Here is a 17,743-nt window from a genome sequence, read left to right on the forward strand (position 1 = left end):
AATAATAAAGGAAAAGAAAAATAAAACCTGCCTTGCCCCAGGCAAATATTTCACCTTGGTTAGCTTTTGGAGATTGATTTGTGTTCTTTATACTTTATTACAGCCAGTAACGTATGCACATTTAAGTCACAGAGGATTTTTCATTTAAGAAAACTCCTTCAGATGTGTTCTTTAAGAAATGTCTAGCACTAGAAAGCAGATATGTCACCAGTCTTAGCTACAATCTCAAGTGAAAGGAAGGTGAAGGCAGTGTAAATATTTGTTAAGAGTCCAGGGCTCAGCCCACAGCAGCAGTGGAGCACATGGGCTGCAGCAACAACAGGAGGAGTCTTTTACAGACAGTAATTTGTCCGCAGACATTAAGATAATGCAATACGATCTCTGTGGGCACAGAGAATTTGGTCAATAACACACTGCAAACTATGGGACAGCTTTAACTGCACGTCATGTGTGCTCGTCACAAGTACCACACAGGCAGCAAGTCTGAAGGGACAGCACGCCTAATTCTGTGCCAGCATCTGAAAACCTGTTAATTTATGATGGATTTATTAGAGCAGCCTCAGCCACAGAAAAAAAACTTCTAATGATCTGTCCTCATTACAAAGCTCCTTGTGGAACCTTGTTCCTCCCAGTCTGTCATCCAGAGTCTCCTGGGGGTCTGTGCAAATTCAGGCTCCCTAACCCTGCTGAGCCAAAGCAGATCCACAGCCTTGCTCCTTGAGCACCGTCAAATAATAAACCCTTCCCAGAACAGAAGCCAAATGGAGGCTGCAATGCTGACCTACAGACCCGGAAATCAGAGCAGCTATGGCAATATACTGCCCAAAGACCCCCAAAATCTAGTAACGTCTGTTTTCTCCAAACAATGCCAGGAATGGGGATTAACTAATAAGGCATTTTATAGAAAACAATTTCAGACGCTGAAAGGTTAATTTCATGTAGCTGCTGATTAGATCTGTTCCCTCTCATGTAACAAGAGCTGTAGGACAGGACGATGAAAAGGTTGTACAGCCTTATTCTGGGGATGTATCCACTTTCTCCTGCAGGATGCAACTTCTGCCCTGCCAGAAATCCTGACCTAAATTCTCTTCTGAGTGGCACTAGTACAAGCCCAGAATAACACTGCTCAGTAACAGAACAGTAAAGAGGGGAACGTGACATGTGTGTGTGTCTGTCTGTCCATCTCAGCAGACCAACAGAAATGGAACTGACCAGAGCTTTCATTTCATTCCCTTTGTTTTTTGGAGTTTGTTTTTAGTAGCTGCCAGATTCAGGTATTTGGGTTCAACAGCATAAAAGCTGAGGGAGGTGGAAGGAACTAAAGCACGTCCATGTGCACACACTTGTTTATTCAGGCTTCAGTCGCAAAAAGCAAACTGATTAAATTACTGTGGTTTTTTTTCTGTCCTTTCCATATTACCACTCTAATTTCCAAACTCCTGCCCTCAACTTCCACTCTGAGCTGCTTATCCTCGTCCCAGTCACCCATACAATACAGCCTGCCTGCCATTCAGCCTTTTGCAGACACAAAGGAATGCAAAGATTCGCTTTCTAATAGAAAACAGCCTTTAAAAGCTATCTTGACAATATGACTTCCTTACATAAGCTGGCAGACACCCGACCTCATGTATTCTGCTGCTGCCACCGACAAGAGAGACCTTCAGACACAGCACAATCCTCTCTTAAAAGGACAGCAAGAAAAAGACCTTTCACTGCCCTGATCACGTAGAGCCAGGATGAGAGTCAGCTGTGATGCAAACATTAATTTGTGTTTAAGCAAGACGGGCCCATAGCGTATGGGGTGAGGAAAGATTTTTCTGCAAGGCAGCGTGACCTTTCCTGAGGACATCTGCAGCCTCGCTGGCCACGTGAGAGGAGTAGCTGCTGCAAAGAAGCTCCAGTGTCATTAGCGAGTCTGGAATGCAGCACAACCGGTGCCTACGTCAGTGAACACCCGGCTGGAAAAAACGCTCTCACTCGTTTAAACTGATAGATGGACTTATGATAGAGCCTGGGCAGAAATCCCATGCAAACTTTTCTGTAAGTACCTCTGATACAAAGGAGGAGTATTTAAAGAATAGCACTAAAACTTTTTATCTTGCTGGGCTACTCCTGACAGGGTTACGCTCAGAGGATGCTTTAAGTCGATTTGTGCCAACTCTAAGAAAACAAGACACCAAAAATCATTTACATTGGTGTTTTTATCCTAGCTAATGTAAGCTCTGTTCTGCGTAAATGCTTCTAAAGATTTTACATTACCTTGGGCTCTCCAAAAAACCCACACAGAAAAACACAAAAACAACAGCAATCAAAATCCTTTTAATCCACTCTGCGCTACATCACACAAGGCCACAACAGGGGATTTTTGTCTGTAGGAATACAAACACTCATCGATGAGACAGCTCTGGGTCCTGCTCTGAATACTACCCAAACACAGAACAAGACGGTCTTTGCCTGAAGAGTTTTCACAGTCTCAATACACAAGACTTGGTGGAAAAAACAACACTATTGCTGGGAGCAGCCTCAGTCACACCACAGATCTGCCACATGAAGAGCCCCCTTCTCTGCCATGTCTCTCTGCACTGTAGGAAGCTACAATGTAGGACTGCTTGCTACCATTCTTTATGAATCATCTCCAAATTACTGATCCTCCATAACCATGAGGCCGTGTGACAGCAAGGGGGGGAAAGCATCCAGTTACGATTCTGCTGAGACTCGCAGGAGGACTGACTCCATTGCATTTCACATCCAGGCAATTGAATTCAGCCTGCAAGTTGTGCTCGCAGGCTCTGCAGGAGACCACTTCTGCGCTCCCTCCTCAAAGACTTGCTAACTCAGGCAGACAATTCACTTGGAAGCGAGCCTCCAGATGAGCCTCTCCTCGCTGCAGCTGCAGAGCTGCAGCCACGTGGCCCTGGGTGCTGAGCTCCTACCTCCCAGCAATAGACACGGTGCTCTCCCCACCTCCGCATCGCCAGCTGAAAGCAACCCCATCCATTTGCCTCTCAGCCCCCGAGGCACTTTTTTCCTAAAGGCTCCAAACCGTGGCTCACAAACCAAACGTTTGAGTGGGCTCCGGTGACAGAAGTGTGACACAGAGCTGGTGGGGAGGCAGTGCTGGATAATCCGCCCCCTGCTACAGCATGGTGGGCAGCCAGCCCGTGCCACTCAGGCTGGCGTGCCTGTGCCCAGCCTTCCCACCCCATGTGCTAGCCCCAGGAGCTCCCGGGAGCTATTCCCCCCCCTGCCATCCACCTCTCCCGGCCCCATGAACGTTTCAGACATCTCTGGCCTACTTTCATCAAGCTGACAGCTCCCCAGCTCTGAGCACCTCTGAGTCACTCAGCCTGCTCGCCTTGTTCCAGCTCCTACACCTCAGAATGCAACGGGGGCTTTACAGGCAACATGACTGACACAGCAGGGAGCCGAAGTCTGCAGGGAGGTAACTGTGATGATTACTGCTTATCTGCAAGTGTACCAGGTGCACTGAACTAAAAAGTGACCACAGAAGCAACAGGAGGAGGGAGAGGCTGAGGAGACTGCCCAGGTTGCCTCGTTCAGTCCCCACTGACACCACCATCTAATGACAGGGGTGGAGAGGGCATCGGAGCTGCAGGAGGGCTCGGGGACAAATAAACCCGGAGGGGAGGAGGATACAGAGCAGAAAGGAGGAGAAGCTAGGCATTGGAATAAGGCTGCAAGTCTTGTGACACGGGAGTGAGATTTGGGAGGACTCCTGCAAAAAGCGCCAGATGCATTTTTAACACCTGCCACTCCAGAGTTTGGGAAGAAGCAACACTGCATCAGAAGACAAGCCTGTGCCTCAGAAATCCACAATTTTATGCAACAAGATTCCCTCACAGGGAGTAAAGCACTTTACTTCCTACAGTTGACCTCAAACCTCTGAGAGTCACCTCTGTCATATCTGCGTGACTCTGCAAGCCCTCCTTGAAGGTTCATCTCCATTTCCTGCTTTCACTTCCTTGCTGTCTGGGCTACTCAAGCATTTCTGCATAGGCTGAAATGCCTCCCCCAGCAAGGCTCTTGCTTCCTCCTGCCAAACTCAGAGCCCAGCCAGCACTCTGTACCCACAGTGCCACAAAAAGGGACCCCCAGGAGCGGAGCCCCAGTACCACACGTGGCACGGTGCTGCACAAACGGAGCATGCACGATCAGGCTGAACTTAATGGTCAGAAAGCAAGCTCAACTCACGCTCTGATCCTGCGGTAACTACCAGCAATGGGAGGACAACACCGGTCAGCAGGATCAGCCGGTGCAGTTGAGATTACACGCTGAGGTTTTGTTTTCAAACTTTGCTCAGTTGTGGCAGGGGCTCTTTAAGGACCTAATCTCCATGTGATTGTTCCCAGCGCCAGCCGTGCCCATGCGGATAATAAGGACTTAGGAACCCCCGTCACATAGAGGCTGTGCTCTCAGGCAGGCTAACTGCAACCCTCCTGTGGCTGCACTGCCCTGGCCAAATCCTGACCCCAGCAAAAGCAGACGGGTACTTCACGTGCTGTCCCTGCAGCCCCTCGATGCAGTGGGGCCATGCAGGCAGGGCAGAGCTGTTTTCTCTCCATAAACACACAGATCTGACCACAGCAGCTACCTGCACATTCAAAGCAGAAGCAAGGAGACAGAGTTAAAGCATCACCATCTGGGCCAAGGGCTTAAACCCTCATCAGAGCCTGGTGTACGTACTGCTGGGCAGGGAGAAGGGCATCACTAACACAACCCAGCTGATCCCCAAACTCCTGTCTGTCATGGTTTACTTTGACACCTAGTTTAGAAGAGACCAGCTAGAAGCAAACGTGTTAATATAGAGTCCAGGTAAGCCTGCCTCAAGTTGATCCATTTAAAAGACACTGCTTCGCTGAGGAGCTGGGAGGATGAGAGCAGCCTTTTCCCTCAAACCTTCCTGTCTAGCAGTGATGCACACCAGCCCTCTCCAGCCATCCCAGTGGCAGCTAAGCCTTGCTAACCCCAAATGGGGACTCGACTCTCCAGCTGGGCTCAGAGAAGGTTCAGGAGGCTCAAGTCGCAATATTTCTAAGCCTGAGCTACTTTTCCCTTCTCTCTGCTACGAGATGATCCAATTCCCCCATGCACTGAGGAGCAGCACTCGCTGACATGGAGAGGCTGTGCCTAGAAAAGGAAGACTTGATCCATGCAGACCCACCCAGAGGGAGTGCTGGGCGCAGAGGCATGACAAAATTCAGTGCACACCACTAACCAGTTAGCAGGGAACCAGGCAATGCCTCTGATGACATACTAATTCTCTAGAACCAGCTAACCTAATCCTGGGCTCCCATTCTTGGGACTGTTACTGTAAGCAGAATTTGTCTCCACTTTTTAAGGGTGCTTTCTTTGCGAGCTCACCTCAGCCAAGGGTCACAGCAAGCAGTGTCCCCACAGCAGTTGTGCAGGGCTGGGCAAAGGGTGTTTCTGTCTCCTCTGCAGCCACATTAAGGCATGCAGAAGTAGCCTGTTTCATGTATTCACATTCTACTCCTGCAAGAGAAAAACTTGTCCCCTAGAGCGCAGGCTGCCACCTTGCAAACAAGGTCAGACACCGACCTCCTCCCCCACTGTCAATGACCTTATTAGCACTGATCATGGTTCTAATAATATCCCACGTTGTAAGCGGGCCATCTGCTATAACATTTCACTACAAACTTTGGGAATTGCAAGTGCTCTCGGTTTGAGTACACTCATTTCTCAGCAGGCCCATTTTCTCCTTCAGGAGTATGTACCTTCCCCACAGTTTTAAACTATGTGCTATAGAAAGGCACTTCTGGATCCCAGCTTTCCAGCTTGGAGCTCAAGCATAACACAGGAAACAGCACAGAGCCACACCAAGGTGCCAGCTTCAGACAGAAGTGAAAATACACCTAGAGGTTAACATCCAGCAGTCCAGAATCACAGCCTCCAACTCTTCTGATGGCGGGGACAGAGTAACCAAGGCACTGAAAGCCAACACCAAGGCCAGACACTGAGCAGATGTTCAGAGTCAGATGTCAGAAGTGCCAAGGCTCCCGCGAGCACAGATCACCACTCCTTTTGTGCCATGTACTTTATATCGCATGGACAATAGAAATATTTTACCACCTTAACACGTTAGCTAGAGTTAAGCAGAATGTTTCCCCTTCTGTTCCAGGAGAGAGGGCTTTCAGTAACAGGCAGTCTTGTTTGCAGAACTAACCACATTTGATAGCTATTCATTTAGACAGAGTCAGGTTTTGAAATGCTTACTCAGTCAGGACATCTAAGACACCCAGGGTCTCGTTACTACAGTAGCTCAACTCCACTCAGTCTAAGGCATTTTCTTTGTACTGCTTCTGAGAGGTCAAGAAGTGCAATTAGGCACAGAGACTGGCATTGCAACACTTTTAAGGCAGGCTGCATCATAGCAAGGCTTTGAAGGCTGTTTTTCCAAATCCTTGGTTTTTCCTTTAATCAAAAGGCCATCGTTTGACACAGTAGGAGAGACTAAATGGGACTAGTGGTCACTGCATGGTTCTCTGCAGTTTTAAGAACAGCAATAAAACAACATTAATAAGCCATAAATAAAACTGTGCTTGTATGGGGGCAACATTCACCCAAGTGCCTCAAATTCATTTATTTAATACCAGCTTAACAATATTTATAGGGGCAGGTTTTCAAAGAGCTCAGCTCCTCACTTGGAAATCTAACCACTTATTTAAATGTTCTGTGGGAGATGTCAGACTATGGGCTCTCCAGAAAACCTGGCATATCTTGTTTGTATTTGTTTGAAAGCTTCCTAACAGCTCAATTACATAAATACACATTACTGCACCGTCTTTCAGATGAGTGAACCAAGCAGCAGAATGCAATTGTCAGCAAAGGGATTACATCAAACTGATGCTACACTACTGAAGAAATCCACCAACTCCATGTGCTCGTTCAGTGTCATTCTCCTTGAAGGAATCTTCCACTCTCTTCCCTGCAGCCAGCTTCATCTGGCTAATGCAATCAAGAGAAATAGCTGGGTAGATTTGCTGACGAAGCAGCAAGGCGGGACACCATGCCCAAGCATGGCTCCACATTTACAAGGATCCCATTTGCCCCAACCCCCACTAGGGTAGGGACTTGCAGGTTTGGGACATCTATGTGAATCCCAGCACCAGCTACTGTTATGGATCTGGGCTAGACGAAGGAAGGCTTGAACTTCCTTCCCCATGTGGATCCGGCGATGCTGCAGGTTACATTACAGTGGACACCGGGGTGCCAGAGCTCACTTTAGGCACAACCAACCCCTCTGCACTCCCTTGGCCAGCTCCTGGCTCTGACTCACAGACACACAAGGGTAAATGTAAAAGCTGCTAGAACTTGCCAGCTAGGTTTTAGAGCCCCATCTCACTCCTTTCAGTGCAGAGACAACCCCTGGGGCTTGCCAAGCACGGCATTGCATTTGCACTGGGTCACAGGCACTGAGCTTGTGCTTGCACATCCGAGCAGAGCTGGCAGGACTGTGAGCATGTGTGAAGAAAGCTCTCCTGAACTGGAAAACCAAAGGTAAGAGAGGAAACTACAGGCAGTTCTTCCCCTTGGATAAGGGCTGATAAGGGCTTTCCCTCTCTCAAAACCTGATTCAACAGCTCACTTCAGCACAAGGAGTCCTTTGCTTTCCACAGTAATTCTAAACTGCTTAAAGTCAGACTTCAGTATTTCACATAACTGGAACATCAGTCTGGAGGGCTTTGCCCTTAAAAAAGGGAAGTAAGACTCAGGAGCAGGAGATGGCATGCCATGGCCCATGCAACACTGCAATATGCCCATAAAAGGTTTCAAAATGTATGTGCTTAAGCGGACGCCGTAACTCAGAAGGGTTTAGAGTCACATCCCAAAAGAATTTCTCTCCTGCTTTTTTAGGCAACTGTGAGCAGCAGTCAGCACTTTACCATCATCTTCCCAACCAGAAAACCAAGGTTACTCTTGGCTGATATTAATAATGTAAATGCTGCTGGCTTTATCCTTTTGGGATGGTGGTTTGCTCACGCCACGGGGACAAGATCGGGACATTTTGAACTGCAGACAGCAGCAGAGGCCCTGCATTGCCAGGGCTGGCTGATGAGGAGAGGAGAGGTTGGCAGGAAAATCCTGCTGTTGAATTTGCTTGGCCTGTCTCCCCTAACAGGCTGGCCTCCAAAGTGTGGTCTCAGAACAAGTTTGTGGCCACAGCTCTGCTATCCAACGTGTTCTAGGGAAAATGCAAACACATCTGAGAAACTCTCCCAAGGAAAAGTTAGGAAAAAAAAAATCACGTACCTAAAAGAAAACTACAGAGGTCTTGTGTGGCTTCTTGCACCAAGACCACCTCAGGGGCCCAGCCCTCAAGTGCAAGTCTGCACTCGCACCTCTGCCAGACTCTCTGAACCTGACCCAAGGACACCACACGTGAGAACAGCACCCCGAATTCAGGCAACCATACACTGCCATACACAGATCTGCTCGGCATCTCCCTGATGAGTTAAATCCCAGCATAACACCAAGCTTGCCCAGCACCCACTGCAAAGCAAGCACCCAAAATCTATCCTCCACAGGTATAGGAGGGTGAGGCCATTCAGGCCAATTTGGCATACCAGGACCAATACTTTCAGGAAGAAGTTGCCCAAACCTTATCAGTTAAGAAAGTGTGAATCTCCAGGAATCCCAAAGAAGCCCTCTACTCTGGGATGGGGTCTCACTTCTCAGTTTCCACCAGAGCTACTTGGTACTCCCAATATTTCCTCGGAGCTTCTAGCGATGAGCTAAGAAGGGAGCACTGCTCCAGCATAGCACCAAAACTAGACTACGCACAAGAAAATCTATGGACATCTTGTCTTTGTCATGTTATCCTTGAACAACACCGGGTTTTTACAAGCCACATATCCTTGGAAACATAAAGGCCAAGATAAAGCATTCCCTGCTGAGGCTGCTCAGCTGCAGAAGGACCCAGTGGAGATAAGGACAGGGCTAACCCTTCTCCCTCTACAGTATGCCTCAAAATCACCTTCTTGCTATAAAGCACAGAAAAGAGATTCCTGCCAAAGGCTCTGCCTTACATCTTTGCAAATAGCTGCAGTGAATAATACCTTCCTGCCCGTTGCTGTCTGTTACTGTTCTGCAGAGTCAGCAGGTAACACAGGTCTGTTTCCAGTTGCTTTAAGTTCCCCATCCAGCACCTTAACAAAAAGCCAGAACCAAGGGGATTTCATCTCAGATGTTCAACCTATGACAGAGCAGCAAGAGGACAGCTCAAGACAGCATCCTTTTAAACCACCAAAGCCAGATTCACCAGCACACACCTGTCAGGTTCTGCTGTCAAAACCAGAGTGGTACTTCACACAGAAGTGACTATTTTGAGAGAAATGCATTCACAACAGTTCCTATAAATAAAAACTTAGTCTAAATACATTTCTCCCTTTTCCAGCTATTTGATTCACTAGAAAAAAATAAACTTAAAGCGTGCCATAAGACTTGCAATCATCCAGACGAGACATTGACTGTCAACAGCATGCTCCTGCAAATGTCTTATCAAAAGCTGTCACTATGCAGGTAAGTGACTTAACTGATGGGAAGGAAAGGTTTCTCACACAGGTAACTTGGCTTGAAGTTGTTCACCTGACTTATTTGCACCTTCATTATGTTGAGCTCAGATATAGTCAGGGTCTCTCCAAAAATATCTCTATGGCTTTGTTTTCTTTCTTCCTCTGTAAGAGTGTAACCATATGCTAAGTTTAGTGGGTGTTTTCAGTTGTTTGCCAGTTTGTAGTTTATTTAAGTTGAAAAGATTTGACTGCAAATCAGTAACAATCAGAAATAGTTCTGATGAAGTCGGCAAAAAACAAGTACAAATCAGCATGAAACCTGTAAGGAACAACCTCAGGTACTCTGGTGTCAGGCCTAAACACAGTCAGCTTTTCAGGTTGCTGTGGGACTTTGAATACGATTACCAGACAGTGACCTCTTTTAGAGAACAGAGGATTTAAATAAAACTACATTACTGATTTTATGCATGTTCACAGATAACTTTTCTTTAGAATTTCATTGAAACACCTAGTAGCTTTATGAGTATTTTTAAATCTGATCTCCTAAAGTCAAAATTCATAACCCTAAAATTTTCACCTCACTATCTTTTGTCTTTTGAAGTGCTCTTCAAAACTTTAATTTGCATATGGAAACACCTATTTATAAAACAAATTCAAACAAAATAAAAAAAGAAAACACAAAGTTAGGCTTGTATTTTTTTAAACCATGAGGTCACAATGCAGATACCCAAACTATGAGCAAAATAAATTAAAGCTTCTTTGAACACCTGGCGTGTATTACCCACATATTCTTTAAATACCTCCTTGCTGTCTACTAATGCTCTCTCTATCAGCTTACTGCTTATCAATTTGTGTTTCAAGTGAACTTTTTTTTTTTTTCTTTTTCTTCCTGACATCCTTAGAAACTGAAGAATACAACTAACAATTTGCTGGCTGGTGAATTAAGAATCAGACAGACTCATACCGCGGCTGCCTGATCCCATCTGAATAGGAAGGTTAATGACTCTATGAGCACTCGCAGACAGCCCACCACAGTGCCACGACAAGCCTTTGTAGGAATTGCCATGAGCCAGCAAACCATGTCCTGACCCTTATAAAAAAACACCAGCTATGCATGGGCCAGGGCATACCGAGCCTGGGAGAAAAGCTGATGAATGAACACAAAGGGCATCTCAGTTTACAGCGATGACAGTACAGTCTTCTCCTTTGCTCAAATGTTATTTTCTACTTTATAGCTTCTTAAACAAACGTTCCTTAGTGAAACATAACGGACTTCACACCACCTCACCAACTAGCAGCTGGGGGGGGAGGTGGTGGCGAGGTCCCTCTGGGAAAGGATGAGCTGATGGCGTTGTTCTGAAATGAGCCTGCTGTTGTCTGTACTGACATCCCTGCACGTGAAGGGCACCTCACAAAAACCACATCTTCTTCCGTGGCACTGTTAAGTAATATCCGAGTGTCCTTGTGGGACCTGCCCAGGGGGTACCGCAGGGCTTTGGCCACTGCCCACCTGCCTCTGTGGTCCCCTCTGGAACAGGGCTGGCATGGCTGCAGCTGGACTGGGTACCCCTCAGCTGCCCCTCAGCAAGCAGGGCAGACTTGTCCTTCCATTCAGGCAAATTAATAACACTGTTCCTAAAGACTAATGAGGGGGGGAAGCATGAGTAGAGAGTGAGAGATCTCTTGGCATCTCATTCAAATCTGTGAACAGCTTTCTCACAGGAACTATTTTTAAATTTCGTATCAATCTGCTTGAGAAAGGTTCCTTCTGTTGCCTACAAATGTGCAAACTCCCCCTTCGAAGAACCACAGTTCCAGGACAACAAGATCCAGCCCTGCACTTACAACCTAATCAAGACCCAAATATTTCGTGACCAAAGCTTTTCACAACTACACATCACTCCTACAGAGTGTATGCTGGTGAATCCCACCGCAGCATTGATGAAGCCCCTGCATTACCTCACCAAGAGTCATCTTTTTTTTTTCTTTTTTTTTTTTTTTTTTTACGTGCTTACAGGTAGCACACCCTCACATGTGAGCCAACAGACACCAAAGCATTCTGACTACTTCTGGAAGCACTGCTGCTCTTACCACTGTGACAGGAGCAGAACTGCTGCGTGAGGCTGGGGAAGGAAAAAACAAAAAAGGTGCAGCAAGCGCATAGATGCTGTGCGTGACCTGACCAGCGAGGTGAAACCATTGTATGCTGGGTTATCAGAAGTTCCTGTATGAACGCATTGTTCAGGCTTAAGAGGTCTGTGAGAAAAAACAAGCAACAGCACTACACAATGGATGCAGATAAGCAACCTCTGAACAAAGCCCTGGGCGACTGCAAGACAACGGGAAAACTTATTAGCAGCAAGCATCTTATATCCTGTCTCCAATAAAGCAACACAGATGTTCGGCTAATGCAGGGCGTGAAAAGATGAAAAGAGCACTAAGCAGTCATAAAGCCCTCCGCCGGAGAGGAGAGGGTTGGTGTTTAACAGCTGTCAGAGGGGAAGAGCAATTGAGCACACAAAGATGTGCACAGGACGGGCAGGGAAAACCTCCCTGTAACAGGTCTGAGAATGCAACAGCGTTAACAGGGGGACCTCAGTACAACGCTGGGCCAAGCCTAGGGTGGGCTGGAGGACTGACAACCTCCCCCCCTGCAGGCAGCAGCATGGTGAAAGACAAAGATGAACTTCTACACATCGCAGCCACTGACAGAGAATAGTCACGCACCCAGACAGCAGAGGTGGTTACAGTTCTGGACGTGTGCGTAACGCTGCCCTTGCCACCGGTAAGGGAGGCCACTGTTATGACCACAAGCCCCTCGATACCATTGCAAACAGGGCTGGAGCTGGGCTCACAAGGCCCAAGAACAGAAAGGCTATTGTTCGGGTGGTTAGTCACCAGGGCGGTTATCTCCGCTGGGAAATGTGCGGTGTGCGCTCACACATCCACCTACCCACCCTTGTTAGCCTGCCCCGACGGCTGGGAAAGCAGCGTTGGGAGCTGCACCCTTCAGGGGATGGCAGAACCAGGCTCTGCCCAACAAGAGCACCTGGACCCATGGGGTTACACAGAGGAGCTGTGGGGCTGGGGAAGGAAGGGCTGTGGATCACTCCTTGGGTGAGGAGAGGGGTGCAGAACTAGCCCCCCCCAACCCCTGGCCACGTGCTGAACAGTCTGCTCTCTGCCAGCTGTAATTCCTGGGAGGCAGAGCTGCTGGCCCTCCGCAGGGCTATCGGAAGCCTGAAAAATCTGGAAAACCTGTTCCCATGAAAATTCAGGCCACATAACTAGCACATATTGGGCATCTGCTACTGTGTCAGGAGAAAACTGCAATGAGAACATTATTAACAGCCAGTTACAGAGGAAACAAGCTGAGCTGTAGAAGACCATACCAATAGAGCCAACACTTTTTTTTTTTTTCCCCTTTTTCAACATGGTGTTCCCCATCACATTCCTCAGTGCTGATGCAGCAGAAGTGCATGCTCTTGCCAGCAGCAGGGATTTGAACCTGTGCTGTGAATACACGTGTCCTGCACATCCCACAGCCTGAGCTGTGCAGAGGAAGAGGAAGGCCCAGCACAGAGAGCCTGGGCACGTTACAAACACTGTGCTGCAACCAGGGCACACGGGGAATCGTCACGCACTGGGCACTGCTGTCAGAGTAGCTCAGTGCCAAGAGGGGTGGCTGCCCCCTCAGTGGATGCCCCCCTCAGAAAGCTGCAAGCATTGGGCAGGTGCTGCAAAAGACATGGTAATCTTACATGGCATTACAGCACTCCTTTCAGTTCACAAATGAATGCTATAAAACGTAAACATATTAATCTCTTCATTCAAAATATCTGCACTGCCACTGGCTACAATTCAAGAAGTTTCAAGGGCATAAAGAACATTACTTCCCCCCCCCTCTGATAAAGAATATTTCTGTCTCTTACTGTCAGCAGGCCAGCAATGTAAATGAACATTTGAAAGTCACTGTACAACTAAGTCATTGTATACGCTCAGATTAAAAAGAGCAAAACCAAATGCAAATAGGAAGCTTGAACTTCTTGGTAAAAGGGAACAGAAGCGAAAATATGAAGAAGCCACAAACAGTAATAAAATGGGTAAGCCCATGTTAGACCAGATCCAGTCCTGGTCTGAACCTGCACATACATAATTCCACCAGTTCTGTTAGTCATTGTGCTCATAAAAATAAACCCAAAGCTTTTCAAGCAACAGTTGAAGTTCAAGTGAAAACTTTTCAGCTTATAAAATTTACCAGATTCCTTTTAGATATTCAAACAGGTTAATTACTCAAATCAAAACATTAAACACAATGTCAAGAGTTCTCGAAAGCAATCACTTATCCATGACATCTCAAGGTTTTTATCATCCTAGTTAAAACACCTTTGAGGGGCCCCACTTTCAGAAGAGAGGAAAAAAAAAAAAAAGTTCCTTTCCAGAGACCTCCAGTGAAGTGACCCAGAGATGCTCACGTCCCCTGTCAACCCACCCTAACTCAGAATCTGACTATTTCAGAAGTTTCGAAAGTTACCCCTGGAACTCTGACAGCAACAAGCAACCAAAAACCATTTACTCCCTGCAAAATTGACTTTACAAAGATGATCACTAGCAAAAAGGCTCAGCTCTAACTTAGACAATACTAGCAGAACAATTGTGTTTTTATATCCCTTGCAGAATGCATTTTCCCAACAACCATTTTTTCCCTGTGAACACCACTCTCCAAATATTTTGCCTGTTCCTCATCTACAGGACGGTGGTAGAGTGCAACTGCAACTCCGTCTCCAGGAAATACATGTAAAGCTGATTCATTATCTTAAAATGCTGCTTTTATTTCTGCTCATTAAAAGCACATTTCAGATCCCTGCACTGAATACATAGCCAATGTGCTCTGGACACAAATTAAAGCACTGGGTTTCAGTTCTCTACTTTTCTCATTTCAGTTGCATTTGCTGCCCACATGAATTCTCCATTTCAGTGAGAGCTGTATCAGACCTGAAGTAGAAATCAGAAAATGCTCTGGATAAAATCCTCTTTTTCTTTCTCTCTCCCCCTGTGATCTCTGACACTTCACACAATTGCACCTGATGTCAGACTCAATCAAAACAGAACTGCTGCAGAGTCTCCCCCCCATCACTTATTTCTACTATCACTATGATTTCTAAACAAAAAGCTGTCTGAAACTTTCAATTTTTGAATGAGACTGAACAAAGGAAAAGCAGACTCCTGCCTAACCTAGATTTTGGGAGTTACATCCCACACCAACAGCAACCTCTCCGCAGAAACGGAACAAAAACCAGTTGTTCTGTATATCTCATACCCCAGCACGCCGAGTGATTCAGAAGAGAAGGAAAGCAAGTGAGCTTAGGTAATGCATGTGTTAGACAGTCCTCACCTTTAGGGAGTCAAAGCAGGCAATAACTCGACCATTTTCCACATGGCAACTCCGTGACGGGTGGGCGAACTTGCACTCTGCATCAGACCGAGAACAAGTACCTCTCTGAAACTCTCGACACACTTCTAATGTCAGCCATTTTGTATCACGAACCAGGGAAACGTTTACAGCCATATTAAAAACAAAAATTAAAATGCAAGCAATCACACCCTTCTTTAGGGCAATATTTACTGCTGATCTTTTTTTTCTTTTTTTTTAAAAAAAGGGTAAAAAAGTGAATTCAAGTTAAATGTGAAGAAATAACTAACTTGTTGCTTTGGTAGAACTCCTATTCATCAGCACTTAGGTTTTCATTTAAGTCAAATCGTGTTTGTTTAAACAAGAATTAAACATAAAGCCAATCATAAAATAGAAATCTTATCAGAATAACTGAAAATCAAATTAGAGGCCAGCTCCTAAAAGTGCAATTGTAGAAGTTAAAATATAAGTGTTATATTTTGTGCCACTGCCTAAGTTACTTGAAAATAACTGGCAGACTTTCAAAAGAATTCTGTGCTCTCCAGTTAATGGTTTCAATTATTCTTGCAAAAAGCATATGCTGCTGGCAGCACTTCAGTTTGTGGAATGGTCTCGGTCCTTAGGGGGAAAACTTTTTTTTTTTCCTTCTTTTTCTTGCTTCTAAAAATTATGGTTCACGAGCATCAAAACAAGCAGAAGGATGTTAGATTTTTTTTTTTTCCTTTTTTAAAATATTTGCTACATACTCGGGGAAGAAAAATGGCTGAGCAAACTGTGTGTAAATGGGGAGCAAAAAAAAAAAAAAAAAAAAAGGAAGAGGATGGATGAGTTGCCGTCAGGGTATGAACTGCAAGCAACGCCAAATTAAAAAGAAAGGGGGGCAAAGGGGGAAGAGAGAGGCAGCCCTAGACAGAAATCCAAGCAGCGGTGGCTTCAGGAAAGGCACTTTTCAGCAACCTGCAGGAAAAAGAGAAATAGAATCAGCTACAACAAGACAATCGCCCCCTTTCCGAACTCGAGCTGTGAGCAGCAGCCGTACTCGCTGGAGAGGGGCTCCCCAGACACTGACAGTGCGGCACAGTGCAGTCAGCCATTGTAGATAAAAAGGGCATTTCCCACATGAAGCTGCGCATGGTAGGAGGAAGCAACCAATTGGATTTACTGTTGCAGCAGAAGGGCTGGGCAGCCACCCAATAAAAGAGAATGTTTCACATCGATCTCTTCTGGCAGACGTTCATTTTTGTGCCCACTGCACAGAAAATGCCTCGCTCTGACGCCGCCGGCCTCCGGCACTACCGGGGACGCAGCTCGGCGTCGGGCATTGGGCACCGCCGGCTGCTGCCAGCCCCGCTGTGCCACCACCCGCACACCCACACACCCACCCTGCGACCCCACTGGGCACCCCACACCCCGACACCCGTGGCTGCAACCCCACAACTGCCTGCGAGCCTCCACCAGCAGGCAGCTGGCCAGGAGCGGCACCAGCGGGCAGCCCTTCCAGACAAAGGAGGGGTATTTCGCTGTTGGGTCTTTCTTGATATGTGTATTTTTTCCATTAATCTTCCCCCCTCCTTCCCCCTTCTGTAGGAAGCGTGCTGGCAGGAAGAGCAGCCGGTGGCTCTCTTGTATACAAAGCAGAAGGAGCTGCCACAGCTCAGCCCTCCAACTGCTCTAAGGTGTTGTGCTTAACCCATTGCTGGCTGCAGCAGCGGTCTGGGATGTCACCTGAGCACAAACTACCGATTCACAAATTTGGAACCTGCAAAAACACATAGCAAACCTGACGGGGAAACCTGAGCCATGCGCAAGGGGAAAATATTAACTCGTTGCTCACAGCCGTGCTTTTCTGTGAGACTGAAGACAACTCTAATTACTCCAGTCCCAGCAACTTGCAAGCAATTCCCAGAACATCCCTGTTCAGGGCGTCCTTGGCATCCACTAAAATGTTAAGCCATCCTTAGAGTTTTCCATTCTCATATTTCATGTACCAACACCATCTGATAGGATTGGGCTGTTTCTGAGTCCCCCAAATCCAGCCCTTTATCATTCTAAAGTGCTGCCATTCCCTCTTGCAGACACTTAATGGGTGCAGCATGTTGCTCGTGTGACTGCTATTAAGACTTCAAACTTCTGCACAAGAGCCTTCAACTACAAGAAAAGGAAGCTTAAATTCCTCTTATTATTGGTGTGTTATTGCAATTACGCTGATTGGTAACTGAAACCTACTGGAGCTGGAACAGTCAAACAATGCTACCAAGGAAGGAGTGTGGGAAGATGCTGTCATCAGCTGCAGGGGGTGGGGCAGGGAGGCTGTTTGATTCATGGATTGAATTATTTCACATTAAAAACAACATTTGCTAAACCTACATTACAAGTATTTTCTAGGCTAATTGAAGCCAAGTTCATAACAGAAACTGGCCAGATTTCTACGTTCAGGATGGCACCTTCAGCACAAAGATTCAGCAAACCCATGCTTCTGGAAAGACCTCTGCATTTTTGCACATCAGGTGGGGAACAGACTGCAAAGATCAGATTTGCTAGGCATGTTTTAAACTTCAAAGCAAAAGAAAAAAAAAAAACGTATCTAGCCACGCTCATGTCTTCTGGGTTTCGTAAGAAACAGAGATGCTCTCAATCAATTCTGATTTTGCGAGTGGGGCAAATCTACACATGAATCCCACTTGCTGATGTCTGGGCTCCCAGTTCAAATGAGCTCAGTACGCAGGAAAAGCTGCGCAGAAACCTTTCTGCAGAGAGCTAGGGACAGGCTGGGTGC

The 17,743-nt window shown here is 46.6% G+C and overlaps 1 protein-coding gene across 9 annotated transcripts in view; it reads right to left on the reverse strand.

Annotated features, from left to right (window-relative positions):
* MBNL3 (muscleblind like splicing regulator 3) overlaps nucleotides 1–17,743 on the reverse strand; it is a 98,812-nt gene that overhangs the window by 49,169 nt on the left and 31,900 nt on the right. For 6 of the 9 annotated variants that reach the window (XR_011101202.1, XR_011101201.1, XM_068697434.1 and 3 more), the window contains exon 2: nucleotides 14,950–15,924. The exons of 2 other annotated variants lie outside the window; for them this stretch is intronic. Coding sequence is in view for 5 of the 7 variants with exons in the window: in XM_068697434.1 (XP_068553535.1) it covers nucleotides 14,950–15,123 (174 nt within the window). In the remaining 2 variants the exon portion in view is untranslated. Of the gene's footprint in view, nucleotides 1–14,949; nucleotides 15,925–16,006; nucleotides 16,109–17,743 lie in introns of those variants that run through there. One more of the 9 variants, XM_068697435.1, reaches the window with a different exon arrangement.

The sequence above is a fragment of the Anas acuta genome, chromosome 13, assembly GCF_963932015.1.
Source record: "Anas acuta chromosome 13, bAnaAcu1.1, whole genome shotgun sequence".
NCBI lineage: Eukaryota > Metazoa > Chordata > Aves > Anseriformes > Anatidae > Anas > Anas acuta.